This window comes from Plecotus auritus (genome assembly GCF_963455305.1).
Source record: "Plecotus auritus genome assembly, chromosome: 3".
Lineage (NCBI taxonomy): Eukaryota > Metazoa > Chordata > Mammalia > Chiroptera > Vespertilionidae > Plecotus > Plecotus auritus.
This window is the reverse complement of record NC_137772.1, coordinates 161,411,577-161,425,502: the sequence shown is the minus strand read 5'-3', so window position 1 is coordinate 161,425,502 and position 13,926 is coordinate 161,411,577. Positions and strand designations below refer to the sequence as shown.

At 45.4% G+C, this 13,926-nt stretch overlaps 2 protein-coding genes across 14 annotated transcripts in view; one reads left to right on the top strand and one right to left on the bottom strand.

Moving 5' to 3' along the window:
• The window catches only part of HELB (DNA helicase B), a 52,076-nt gene extending 41,515 nt beyond the window's left edge, over window positions 1–10,561 (top strand). The window contains exons 12-13 of the mRNA XM_080659319.1: window positions 1,184–1,672; window positions 7,542–10,561. Coding sequence (XP_080515445.1) covers window positions 1,184–1,672; window positions 7,542–7,646 — 594 coding nt within the window. The 3' untranslated portion in view covers window positions 7,647–10,561. The remainder of the gene's footprint in view (window positions 1–1,183; window positions 1,673–7,541) is intronic.
• Window positions 10,553–13,926, bottom strand: part of GRIP1 (glutamate receptor interacting protein 1) — a 708,576-nt gene continuing 705,202 nt past the window's right edge. For 7 of the 13 annotated variants that reach the window (XM_080659309.1, XM_080659314.1, XM_080659316.1 and 4 more), the window contains one exon: window positions 10,717–12,293. In XM_080659309.1, coding sequence (XP_080515435.1) covers window positions 12,069–12,293 — 225 coding nt within the window. In that variant the 3' untranslated portion in view covers window positions 10,717–12,068. Of the gene's footprint in view, window positions 12,294–13,926 lie in introns of all 13 variants that reach the window. The other 6 variants (XM_080659312.1, XM_080659313.1, XM_080659317.1 and 3 more) reach the window with 2 other exon arrangements.

Genomic DNA, 13,926 nt, shown 5'->3' with positions numbered 1-13,926 from the left:
GACATTTACCTGTTTAGGAATACACATTGTGAAGTCCAGAGGAGCAGTGGCGCTGCGTATCTGTGGAATGTATTTAGCATTTCTCTAATCAAGTATCATTTAAGTCAGTTTCTGAGGCCGAGCAGCACTGGAAGGTAGCATTTGTCCAACTTTTATCATCTGAAGAGTTAGTTCAAACTCCCGGTGTCTACAGAGATAAAAGTGCTTGCTGTGTAGAAGGTTGTTTTTTTTTGTTTTAACTGCAGATCTCTATTTTCTACGTGCCCATCTAGTCATTTGTCTCCCCACAGTTCTTCTTTTGGCAGGGGAATGTGGGAACGTTAGGGGAGATAATGGTTCAAACCACTTCTTAGTTCATGTTGGCGCAGAAAATATAGGGGCTAAAAATAGCTACAAAATGATGCTTTTCTCAGTTACATGGTGACATCTGGCATTTTTCTTGCCTGTACCATTCTTGGCTTGCTCAACTTTTGTTTATCTTGAAAAAAGTAATGAATGGTTCAACAATGGGAAAATACAGAAAAGTAGAACAAAATAATGATCCATAGGCCTTTCATTTTGGAGACATTCTAGTTATAATTTTGATAGAATTGCCTTCCTTTTTTGTGATTTATTTTGTTTTATCACATATTTATGTTTATTTTATAGGTACTTTTTTGGATCAGAGTAATTTTACTTTGTGTTACATAGTTGTAATCATATAATATATATATATATGTTCATTTTTTAAAGTCCTATTATTTTTAAAGTATCTGATTTGCAAAATAGTATATCATAGCTATATGTCGATACTTGATATAAATATATATAAGTAAATATATATATATATTCTACCACTGTATTTTTAAGATGTCTGGTTTTTGAAATATAAAGTAAGAGTGGGATAATACATTTATACACAAGCTCATACAATCATTTTAAGTTATTTCATTATTTAGCACTGTACACAGACTTTAAAGTTTATTTCTGGTTTTTTACAAGCCAGCTGTGGATCTGTGAGACCTAAAGTCCTCAGCGTAATTAGAAAACACGAGTTCTTGGGGAAGGAGGAGGCTGGGCTCCATCCGTATGGACAGTCCGGCGGGTAGTCAGTGCTTGGAGGACTTGTCTCCTCTACCTCTGCGGGCTGAAGACACGAGCCTGTGCGCAGTACTAAGTCTCCCCATGCATTGTTCCCTGTCAGGGGTCTGAGGAGCAGACCGTGGTCTACGCGGTGGGCAAGGCGGGCCGCCAGGACTGGCAGCATGTGTACACCGCCGTGACCCGCGGCCGCAGCAGGGTGTACGTCATTGCAGAAGAGGCTCATCTCCGGAGCGCAATTTCAAAGAACAACGTCCGCAGAAAAACTCGTTTAAAACATTTTCTGCAAGACCGGCTCTCCTCAAGCTGCGCATCTCCGGAGGAGGGTGCATCCCCGTCCAAGGGCTCTGAGGACAGCAGAGGCCCCAGCACACCGCCGCCAGCATCACCGTTCCCTGCAGCCGCTGACTTGGGGACCAGCGATGTCCAGGCCTCTGTGGCTGCGTTCGAGACATTGGCGGCATTCGCCTGCACTGGCAGGTGGAGAGCACCTTTCTCTGATGAAACGAATGCAGGCGAAGATCCATCCCAACCGCGAGGATCCAAAAGAACCTGTGTCATGGCTGATGAAAGTCCCAGTAAAGTCCTCATGGTAGGAGTGGTGTTCTCATGTGCTCAAGCTTTACCAAACTGTCGCCACTGCAGTTGCTGATGTGTGCCAGGGCGCTGTGTGTTTCTGTCGGTATTGCGTTGGCTGTAGGACAGGCTGCTGTGTCTGCTGCACCTTCTTTCTGCAGATCTTTCTCACCCTCCCTCCCTGCTGTAGGCCTAGTCTCACTTGTCTCCTCACAGCTCCATGGAAGTGGCTGGTTCCAGTCATCTGGTCAACCTGGAGGCTTGTCCCTAGGTCTTGCTCTTGACTGTTTCCCTGACATTTCTAGTAGTTTTACACGCTGCTACGGTTTCCGTGTTTCTTTCCCTTCCTTGCAGTGGTGCCTTATCTCACACCTCCCCACCTCTGTCTCATCGTCCTCACCTCTTCACTCCCCATCTTGGGTCTTGTCTTCCTTCCCTCTGATGGACACGCCTCTCCAGGGCTTAGTTCTTCTTTCCTTTGAGGACCCTTTCCACTCTCCAGGTTTCAGCTGTCACCTTTGCACTGATGATGTGTCAACCAATAGTCTCAATTGTCCACTACATTCCAGGTGTTGGGGACTCAGTGGTGAGTGACAGTCCCCCTCTCGCACTGGTGGCCCCGGGTGGAGACAAAGGCTGCGCTTCCCTGAATGCTCTTCGCACTGAAGAGGAGGGATGAACCGGCGCCCCAGGCCGCAGCTTTGTTCCTGGGATTGACTTTCTGGAACCACAGCCCAGCATCTGACTCTTTTTTTCTGCTCTCACCACTTCAAACAGCATTCTCCCAGTTACACAGCCGGACTCACCTTGCCTTCACCCTCTACCTCCAGTTGATAGATTTATTGCAAAATGTAGCTCTCAGGAATTACTTTCGTTCCATTAAGTCTGGGCCGTTTTAGAGCCTTATCTCATCTTCTTGGATGATTGCTGACCCGCTACCTTCCCCCCTTGCTCCCATCCTCCTAGAACACCCTACACCTCGTTACCAAATTCACCCCCCTTAAGTGCTCAGCTCTTTCCTGTGTTAAGAGCCTTCAACATAAGTTCCAGACTGTCTAGCTTGGCATTTGAGACGCCAGTGCTCAGCATCATTTTATTTCCCACTGCTCTTTTCCTGCGTTAGTCCAGCTAGTCCTCATTCACCGAAAGGAGCCAAACTTACTCTCATTTCTTCCTTTTGGCTTTTGCTGTGCGACTGGGTTTGGATGCCTTATTTTCTCTGTATAGCATTTGATGAAACTTTGGATCTTCTTCTAGTCACTGACCTAAATGTGGAGGGAGGAAAACAGACCCCTCTCTGGCTTTGCTGACATTACAGACTGCCAATGGGTCAGAGGCAGTAAATACAAGAGAAATAACATGTTCAGGTCAAGAAAGATTCTATGACAAAAATAAAGGTAATGAGGTAGGGAATGATGGGGGCGGGGGGGGAGGGCGGCAGGAGATGCTACTTTGCCATGGGTTCAGCTAAGGCCTCACTGAGGAGAGCACATGTGAGCTGAACAACCAGCAGCCCTGTGAGGCTCAGAGAAGTGCCTCCAGGTGGAGGATACAGAAGATGCAAAGCCTGAAAGGGAACGGCTTTGCTGGAAGGAAAGCAGGCCGATGTGCCAGGGGGTGAGGAAGAGAGGGTGTGTAGGTGGTGGTGCTGGAGAGGTGGCGGGGCTGTGGGAGGGAGATGGGAATGCACTGGAGCTTTAGCAGAGGTGTGACCCATCTGTGTGCTTACAACCAGCCCGTGTGCTGCTGTGGTGAGTGAATGGTGGAAAGTGAGGTGGGAGCAGGGAGGCCCGTCAGAAGGCTGTCCTAGGGAAGAGCAGGGAGGTGATGAGAAGAGGAGGGATTCCGGATGCATTCTGCAGATGGAGTCAACACGAGCTGCTGATTAGATGTGAGGAGAAAACAAAAAGTAACCCAGGCCGGTTTCTGGGTTTCTGGTTGAGGTGACTTGGTGAGCGGCATTGCCGCTTCCTGGGATAGCCAAGGCCTTGAGAAGAGCTGGGTTAGGTGGACTCACTGAGGAAGCCAGTGGTGGGTGGGGGAGTTAGGGCCTCAGGGTGGGTTGGGGTGGGCAGTGGTGGGTGGGGGGGAGTTAGGGCCTCAGGGTGGATTGGGGTGGGCAGTGGTGGGTGGGGGGGGAGTTAGGGCCTCAGGGTGGGTTGGCGTGGGCAGGGGTGGGTGGGGGAGTTAGGGCCTCAGGGTGGGTTGGGTGGGCAATGTCCATGTGGGAGTCATTTGCATAAAGTGGTACTTAAAGGACTAGGTGAGTTAATTTCAGGAGAGACACAGACAGGTCTGGCAGAGGAGGAAGACTAGCAAGGGCCTGGAAAGGCGTGAGAGAGAGAGAAGGAAAAGTGAGTGGTGGGAGGGACCAGGAGGTGGGCGTGTGGAGGGAGCCGTGGAGGCAGCGTTTCTGAGGAAGGTTGCTGTGAACAGCAGCAGAGAGAGGGTTGTGTCTGGATGGACGCCCTGTGGTCATGGAGCATTTCTTTATTTTGGAGGGAGCATTAGGGCATCCTAGGGTGTTGCTGGAATGGTCCAATGGAGAACAAGAAATTCATGATTCAGAGACAGGGTAATTGCAGGAATGGTGTCGGAGGTGGGTGAGATGGGAAAAATCAAGAGTGTCCGTAGGTGTTGCCCTTAGATACAGTCGGGGACAGGGACGCTTCTTCCATTGCAGCTGGACGGAGCGGGCGCACTGGCGCAGTGCGTTGCTGGGTAGAGTGGAGGGTGTTGTTCTCAGCTGATGGCCTCCTCCTCACTACATAGTGGAAATGAGCTCAGTTTCTGTTTTGGTCATGAAGCCTGCCCTTTCTCTGAACCACACCTCTGTCCTGTGTACAGCACGTGCAGCCAGTTTGACTGTAAGTACGGCTTATTGAGGACAGCATGCTGCTCCCATGGTAACAGCTCAAAAGTACTTAGTGGTTATACTATGAGTTGTGAATATGTGGCATTCCAACCTTTAAATAGACCAGACCCTCGGAGTAGCGTTCTTCCGTGTGTTCAAGTCCTACGTATTCTGTAGCCCCCGCTGTGAGAGTTCCTTCGAGAATCCCTTTCAGAGGCAAGAAAAGACCCCTTTGAATGTGTATAAGGGAAGCAAACTGAGACCTATTCTTGATTTTAGAAATAATCCAAAGTCAGTTCCATTGTTTATGACTCCGATGATCCAATTTGGATAATAGCATTTTGTGATTTAAAAAGAAAGTTGGATGATAAATTATCTGGACGGTAAGTTGCTTTCTTGTTGGGGTGAGGCCCAGGCTCCCCGGGCCGTGCAGTGAAGCCGGGACGGAGCGGGTCCCTGTGGGAGCCCAGGGGAGAAAGTGCCCACAAACCCCGCCTGTCCTAGGCTGAGTTCAGGGGAGAAACGTCTACCTTCTGACCCCACAGGGTATGTGACAGGTAAGCAGTTCCCTGGGCGTGTGCCTGGCAGAGGGTCCAGTGTGGGAAGTACTGGACATTAGGCAACGACAGTCTAGAAAGGTGTGGCTGGAGCAGGGTGTGTAAGGGCGGGGCGGGGGCTGAGCTGAGGACCACGGGAGAGTCCGGAGAGAGGGCTCTTCTACAGAGAGCTCAGCCTCTGCCGCCATGGAGCGCCGGGGCACTGTAACACTGTGGACTGGCGTTTATGGAGGGGACTCTGACTGGAGTTTAGTAGATGATGGTTAGGCAGAGACTAGGGGCTGAGTTCCCAGCAAAAAGACGATTTCAGTAGCTTGTACAAGATGATTATGCCCTAAGTCAGGTGGCAGCAGCGGGGGTGGGGAAGAGATGCTGAGGGGTATAGTCGATGGGACCTCCTGGTCAGTTACTTACATAGGTGAGGTCGGGCCTGAAGGTGACCCCAGGCTTCTGGCGTCCAGGTGGGTCCAGGTACCATTAATCAGGACTGGGAACAGAGGCTGCGGGGCAGGTCTCCATGGGGAAAGTGATACAATTGGACACAGTGGGGAGGAAATGTTTCTTTTCTTAGTAGCAGCAGGCCCACTGCTGATTCTCAGCCTCTGTCTGTACTCCATGTCAACTCTGGGATGTGGAATTTCCATCCCAGCAAAACATCTTTTTTTTTTTTTTTTTTCTTTCTGAAATTAAATGTGTTAACTCTTAGCAAGACCATGGGGCAAGTAAGGCTTTGACTGGAGCAGAAAGCAAGGCAGCTCCAGGGAAAGGATCTTTTTCTCAAAGTGTCTGGTGTTGTATTTCTCAGCACGAACATGGGGCGTGGTTGTGGTTTCTGTGGAGGTGCATGGGGAAAGTGGCAGAGCTTCCCTCTTCAGCTCGGAGCTGCCCAAACTCATGAGCTCCGGCTGAGGCCAGCATCGCAGAAGACCTGTGAACAGAGTGACAGGGCCCAGCGCCGGCAGATGTCACGGCAGGAGGGCAGCAGTATAGCCACGCTCTCCAGCTGTAAATTTTCTTACAGGATTTGTCAGAAGTATGTGGCATTTACAAGAATCCTTAGAAATGGGGACTAGAATTGAAAGCTTCAGGGCTGATGAATCAGGAACTTCTGTGTTTTCATGGTTTGGTGCATGGAGATGTGTTGTTTCTAAAAGATGGGATGCAGTGACAAGGGCTGCCCACACGCCTTGCTTTGTATTCACACTGCTGCACAGGAGCCCACCAGCATGTAATTCCTACAAATACTGATGCCGAGCTCTCTGAGGTGACAGCTTCTGCTTTTCCATGGATTCATAGCTTTGGCTTTTGGAAAACATCCTAACAGAAAATGTTAACCTGATTTTTTTTTTCTTTGTCTAGCTTCCCCCCCACCAAGAAAAGGGGGGAAAAAAATCTCCCTTTAAATGAAAACACATGTGCAAACATTTTCAAATTTATCATATAAAACAGTGATTTCCAGATTTTTTGAAGGAAAAATGACATTTTAAGTTTAAAAATCTAGGAAAGACATAATCACATAATTCCTGAAAAAAGATAGTCCTTGTATTAGTCAGGGTTCTCTAGAGAAAGAGAGCCAGTAGGATATGTCTCTATCTATCTCTCTGTCTGTCTATATATCTATCTGGATTTATTTTAAGGAATTGGCTCATGCCATCGTGGAGGCTGGCAAGTTCAAAATCTACAGGGTAGGCCAGGACACCCAGAGAAGACTCGTTGTTGACAGCTGGGGAGAGGCCATTGTTTTTCCCGTTAAGGCCTTCAGTTGATTGAAGGTCCATCTACATAATGGAGGGCAGTCTGCTTTGCTCACAGTCTACTGATTTAAATGTTAATCTCATCTAAAAATTACCTTCACAGAAACATCTAGAGATACATTTGACAAAATAAATAAATAGGTACCATGGCCTAGCCTCGAGAACACAGACTGCGTGCCCGCGACCACACTGGCCCATTGACTTTAGTTTGGGAATCACTGATTGCACCAAGATGCCGCCAGTGGCATTGCAGTGTTTCATCTCGCCGCACCGAGGGCCGGCGTCACAGACGTGCAGCTTAGGCAGGCAGTCATCCAGGCCTCTGCGCTTAGAAGGATCCCCTCTTGTTATCATGTTCTGCAGGCATCATCTTGAAATTCTTAATTTGTGAACACGGGACCCTCATTTTAATTTTGTACAGGGTTGTCAAAATATATAGCGGGCCCTGTCCACATCTTTGGAAACTAGGCTTATGGACTCATTCAGCAAATAGTCCCTTCTCCGTGCCAGTGCCAGAGCGGGGGCTGGGGTTCCACAGCGAGCAAAGGCAGATGTGAGCCCACAGGAAGGAGCAGGCCCCGCTTGCTCTGGTCTGCGTCTCCCCAGCGATAGGGGAAATGTGTCGTCTTCCGCAGAAGCAGTCAGAGGGAAGAGAAGTACAGAGGGTAGACTGACTACACTTTTACAAAATTAACCTCTTTCTTTTTTTCCCCCCAACAGGTGGAAGAATCATCTCCACAAGTATCTTCCAAACTTCAGAATTTGAAACTAAATAATTTAACCCCCAGGCGACTTTTCAAACCCACAGATAATCAAGAAACTTAATTTTATTTTGGATTGCTCATAATCATTTGTGTGTTTTTTCCATTCAACACAAAATGAACATCATCCCTTCAAAGTATCAAGATAAAAGAGGATGTCTAAAACTGGAGTTCTCTTTTAAGGTGTTTGTGCTAGCAGATGTTTTAAATTCATTTGATCAAAGAAAACCTTAATGATTTCAGTATCTGTCATCATGAGAACTGATAGCACTGGACATACATGAGGGAAAATGATGTCATATATATTTTTAAAACTCTGTACTTTAAAAAGCGTTTTCTTTTAGGATAATGCCTTGTTAACTTCCACGATCATTGTGCGTGATCCTTGCCCATGGGCTGAAGCACTGGTAAGATACACAGCCGCTGCATCTGACTGCCCCGATTCCAGGACAGCGTGTCTTCCGCAAAGTGGTCACCCCTCCAGGCTGCGTTTGCTCCCTCACTGCGCTGGCTCCGCCTCACCCGGGCTTTCTTCCGGAAACCCCTTTTGCGTTGGGAGCACACTGGCTTTTATTTTCTTAATTTGAGATATAATTAATGTGTAGCATTGTCTAAGCTTAAGGTGTACAATACGTTGATTTGATACTTATATTTTGCAATATGATTACCACTGTAGCATTAACTAACACCTCTATCATGTCACATAATTATCATTTTTGGGGGGGAGCACATTATTTTAAAGATATTCTACTTTGGAAAAATTTTTTCTCAAGAGTGATTTTTCTTTTTCTAGAGTTTTATTTATTGTTAAATGGTAAAATGAATAGTTAAGATTTACCTATTATCCCAATGTTTTAAAAATAGCCCTATTGAGATAAAACTCACCTACGGTTCCACCCATTTACACAGTTGAGTGGCTGTGCTACCAACACCACAGTCAATTTTAGAATATTTTAATATAATCTCCCAAAGAAATCTTGTAACTCTTAGCTCTTAATACCCTCATCCCCTCCAGCCCTAGGCAATTGCTAATCTATTATCTCTACAATAGGCTCTTTTTACTTCTTTGATTTGTATAATATTTTCAGACTTCTTCCATATTGTAGCATGTATCTATCAATGTGTTTCATCTCTCTTTTTAAAAAAGGGATAAAAACAATTATGTATAAAAAGCTAGCATTGTTTCTTTTATTGGGTAGCTGCCTGGGGTAATCCAGTCAAGGACAATCGCTCAATCCAACTTGAAGCCTGTGTCCTTCGTGTACCGCAGGAAAAACTGGCAGCATACACTGAGGCCATATTTCTCCATCAGACTGCTGGTCTGAGCTGACGGGGCAGCATTGGGAGCCCTGGCTGATTTGTGCAGGTGGCTCCAGAAGAGTTCAGGCGACCCACCTTGCTTTCAGTGATGCCATGAAGCAAAAAGCCTTCATCTCTTTTTATTACTGAGTAATGTTCTGTTGTATGGATATAGCATATTGATTCATTCATCAGTTGATGGGACATTCGGGTTGTTTTTACTTTTGGGCTATTTTTTTAAAAATATTTTTTTATTGATTTCAGAGAGGAAAGGAGAGGGAGAGAAGAGATAGAAACATCAATGATGAGAGAGAAACATTGACTGGCTGTCTCCTGCACGCCCCACACTGGGGATCAAGCCCACAACCCGGGCGTGTGCCCTGACTGGGAATCAAACCATAACCTCCTGGTTCATAGGACGATGCTCAACCACTGAGCCACACCGGCCAGGCTACTTTTTGGCGATTATAATTAATGCTGCTATGAACATCTGTGTACCAGTTTTTGTGTGGACATATATTTTCACTTCTGTAAGGTGTATACCTAGGAGTGGAATTGCTGGCTCTTCCTATAACTATATGTTTAACCTTTTGAACTGACAGACTGTTTCCCAAAGTAGCTGCACCGGTTTATATTTATACCAGCAGTGTGTGGGGGTTCCAGTTTCTCCACATTCTCGCCAACACTTGTTATTATCTGACTTTTTTATTGTAATCATATAGTGGCTAATGGTGTTGATCATCTCTTCATGTGCTTCTTGGCCATTTACAGGTCCTCTTAGGAGAAATGTCTCTTCCGATCTTTCGCCCATTTTAAAATTGGGTTATTTTTATTTTTGTTATTGAGATATAAGTTCTTTATGTAGTCTACATGGAAGTCCCTTATTAGAAACAGTATTTGCAAAAAAATTTTTGCAGTTTGTGGATGTTTTCACTTTCTTGATGGTATCCTTTGAAGCACAAGTTCTTATATCATCTGCAAATAGAGATAGTTTTACTTCTTTCAGATCTGGGTGCCTTTTCTTGTGCAGGTGGCTCCAGAAGAGTTCACGTGACCCATCTTGTCTCAAATCTTGGGTGCCTTTCTTGTCTTACTGCCCTGGCTAGAACTTTTAGTAAACTGAAACAGAAGTGGGGAGAATGGACATCCTTGTCTTGTTCCTGTGAATTTACAAGGTCTGCAAGGCAATCTGCAAAAATGGAAGTGTTGGGACTATTAGTGTAGTTTGTTTTACTTAAAGATAGACTAATTAAAATTTGTATATTTTTAATACTTTATGTAAATATCTCATAGAATACATGTATGTTCTCTGAGGGCAGATGCCACCTAAAATAAATGTGCCTTCGTCCTGGGTGTGTTCCTGTCGGCAGACTGTTCCAGCACTTACAAGTGTGTTCACACCTTGTCCTCACAACAGTCCTGGAGGGCAGATACAACCTTCAGTATTACAGGTGGGGAAACTGACTCCCGGTGAATTTCATGCCACCAGTGAGTTTGCATTCCAGCCCTGATTTCAAAACCTCTGCTCTTCCCACTTCCATGCTGCTTTTCAAGTTTATGGAAAACCGCCCCCTTTAAAAATCATGTGGCAATAAGCATTGTGTAAGGCTCAGTCTGGAACATGAAAACACTTTCAAAACACATCAAAAAAAATGCATGTCCTATATTTTTGGCTTTTTAAAATCACTGTTTATTCCATTTGGTAGAGGTGTTTTGTTTTTTTCCATACAAATATTTGCAACAATTTTGAATTCCCCAAAACCATACATAGACGATAAATACCATGCTATTAAAGTATTAAATTTGTACAAAAATACTTTACAGTTTAATACTTGTTTGTTACAAATAAAAATACATATTTAAGTGACTCATGATCTTTTTTTTCCTAACATGATTCTGCTTTATACTTTCTTGCCCTGGCGGTCCTGAAATGTGATCGAAATGATATATTTCTCTGCACAGAAAGAAAGGTGAACTTTTTCCTTAAACAAAGGACACAGTGTTCAAATGCTTCATCTAAGCAGTCGGTCATGTGAATTATTGACCAAAATGAAACGATGTCTGGAAAATAACTGTTTCAATATGGATATTCTACAATCAATATACAGATCTATTTGTTTTTATATTCACCAAGTAACAGTTATTAGTGTAACTATTCAAAATATCTGAACAAAGGGAAACAGTTGCTGACAAACATCGAATGCAACTGCCACAGTTTATTGCTCTGAGGGATGGTGATAATTGGCAATGTGTTTTGTGGAGAGTGTATTTACAGTCTCGGTGCGTGGCATGGCTCAGAACAAAGGACAGTCCAGTGTCATTTTTAAGTCCATGTGCTGTACACCCCTCAACAGAACCTGTTTTTAAAACACGTCAAGCAAGATGAGTTTGATTTGCCTATCCTTAAGAGAAACCTCGTTTTAATAGACTTCATTCTTAAATTCTTAGTCTTGAATTTTTTAAAATAAGATAACTAACTCTCAGTGTTACTAAACACTCTAATTCATTATCAGATTTTCAGCTATTAAAAATGTGTCCTTAAAGGGAAAAAAAAACCAAAAACAACAGGTAACAAGACATATCCTGTTTGATCATTTGTTGCATAGGGAATAGCATACATCTTAGTTAAAGTCATTCCTATACTTGGGCAAAACAGTTCCCACCACCTATTAGGAGCTCCCACGTGCATCGTTGCGGAAACAGCTTAGGGTAATTTTCTACCTGCACCCCTCCCCTAGCAGCCGCCCGGCAGTCACCAAGCTAGTTCCCCCAGTAGAGCCAGCTTTACGGATTAACGACTTCAGAGTAAGAAACTGATTTCAAAGTGAGTTAAGGAAATTATCGTAGAGACTATTTTCAAAGAGACATTTTCCAGAAATCGATAGGAAGGTGAACTTGTAAAAAATGCCCTCCGATGTTAATGTGGGAGGGGTGGCCTACCTCTTTTTCTGATTCTTTACCATTGGGCTTGGCAGGGAATCGTCTCCCACATACCACAGTGATCACCAAAAAAGCAACCTCTTCTCGGAAAGGGAAGTGAACATGAGCCATGAGAGATTTAAAAGACCCCTGTGCTTGCAGTTAATGCCACGTGATTATCTGTGCTTCAAACGTCACAGAAATCTTAAAGGGATTTTTTTTAGCACCATGTAGATATTGTCTTTGTCCTGCTTTATAAAAAGCGTTGCTATAAGGTATTAGTGGGCTCTCGAATCTCCAAATTACCACCGTGGCTAGGCTGCTGGAAAAAAGCATTGTTCTGTTCGCTCCATCCTCCCGGTAGAGTCTGGTCTATAGATTTCTGGGAGGCCAGTGGGTTTCTACTGATAACCAGGTCCAGCTTGTTACCAGATTCCGCTATGAGGGGGACCACAAGGCAGCAGTCAAAGTCTCGCGTTCGGACGTGATTAACCTGAAAGGTCAAGAAGGGCCATCCTGAGTCATGGTTATGTTCATCAAATCATTCCCAAACCCAGAGGAGCCCTTCAGGCATAAGGCATTGTCTTAAAGGTATTCAAAGCTGCACCTGTACAGACGAGTCCATCCGTGCTCTGGGCAAACCATAACACGCTCATTGGCTTACACAGTCCCTGCTACTGAATGTTAATGTCCCGGAGAGCGGGGAACAAGGACACATCGCCCCCATGGCAAACACACTGCCCCACTCATGGAAGGTGTTCCAAGTGCTGAATGAATATTATCCCCGATTTAGAGATGAGGACAGTGAGGCACAGAGTGGTTAAGAGATTTGCCTTAAAGAAGCAATTGGGTAAGTGGTCGAGCTAAGATGTGTGATCCCAGACAGTCTGGTGAATTCCAAAACCCGTTCTCTCTTTCTTTTTAAAAAAATATATTTTTATTGATTTCAGAGAGGAAGGGAGAGGGAGAGAGAGATAGAAACATCAGTGAGAGAGAACCATAGATCGGCTGCCTCCTGCACGTCCCCTACTGGGGAGCCGCCAACCTGGGCATGTGCCCTGACCAGGAATAGAACAGTGACCTCCTGGTTCGTAGATGGATGCTCAACCACTGAGCCACGCCGCAGGGCAGATGTAGAGGGCCGTCTGGGAAGGCACATGGATACTTTTTTAATTCTTATTCAGCTGAGCCCAAGGGCACTGGCAGAATCCTGTTATCAGTACTGATTCCATGTACTTGGAATGAGGAACAAAAAGGACCTTGACCCACCCAAAATAAGGAGCTTACTCAGATCCTGATGAATAGGATTTGGGCACACCTGAAACTCCTTTTTATCATAAAATCCCTTTTGGAAACCAATAAATATGCTGTGTTGTTTGAGGTGAGTGTGACTGTCTCTCTATCAGAGGACAGGAAGCCACCCGGCACCCAGCTTGAATCTATTTCTGTCTCTTGCCTCTTTCTTTTTCTAATTTCTTAACCCCCAGCTCCTCCCCTCAGGAACCTGTCTTTCTCCCTTTCCGTGCGGGACGCGGAAAAGGAAGAAATACCCCACCACATTTGGCGCCTGAAACAGGGACCTGAGTATGGAGGGAAAATAGGCGAGGGGTCACTTCCACGACATGCGCGCAGAATAAGGTAAGTTTTTGGGAAGTGTATTGTGTGTTGTGAATTGTGAATTCACTTGAATAACCGGGTATAAACATGGGTAATTCAGAGTCTCGGAAAGGAGACTCTTCCTCCTCCTCCTCCTCCTCCTTCTCCTTCCCCCCACCTTCCCCCCCTTCACCCGCTGCCGCTCCTGCCGCTGCTCTTAAGAGTTGGCCTAACAAGTATTTACCTCCTAAATATGAGCGGAAGCCAGAGATTGAGAAAAGGGGATACAAACATTACCATGAGCGAGATGATTTAGATGATGAGGAAGATCTTGCTCACAGTTTTGAAAAAACGACCCTAGCCCCCCGGCCTTTACGGCCAGAAACTGGCACACAGCCAAATATGATAGTAACTACAACTGCTGTGCCGCCGGTACTATCCCCTTTACAGCTGACCTTACAGGCGGCAAGACGAGCTGGAGAGGATATTACAGGATTTTCAATGTATCCGATCCTAGAAAGGCCAGACCC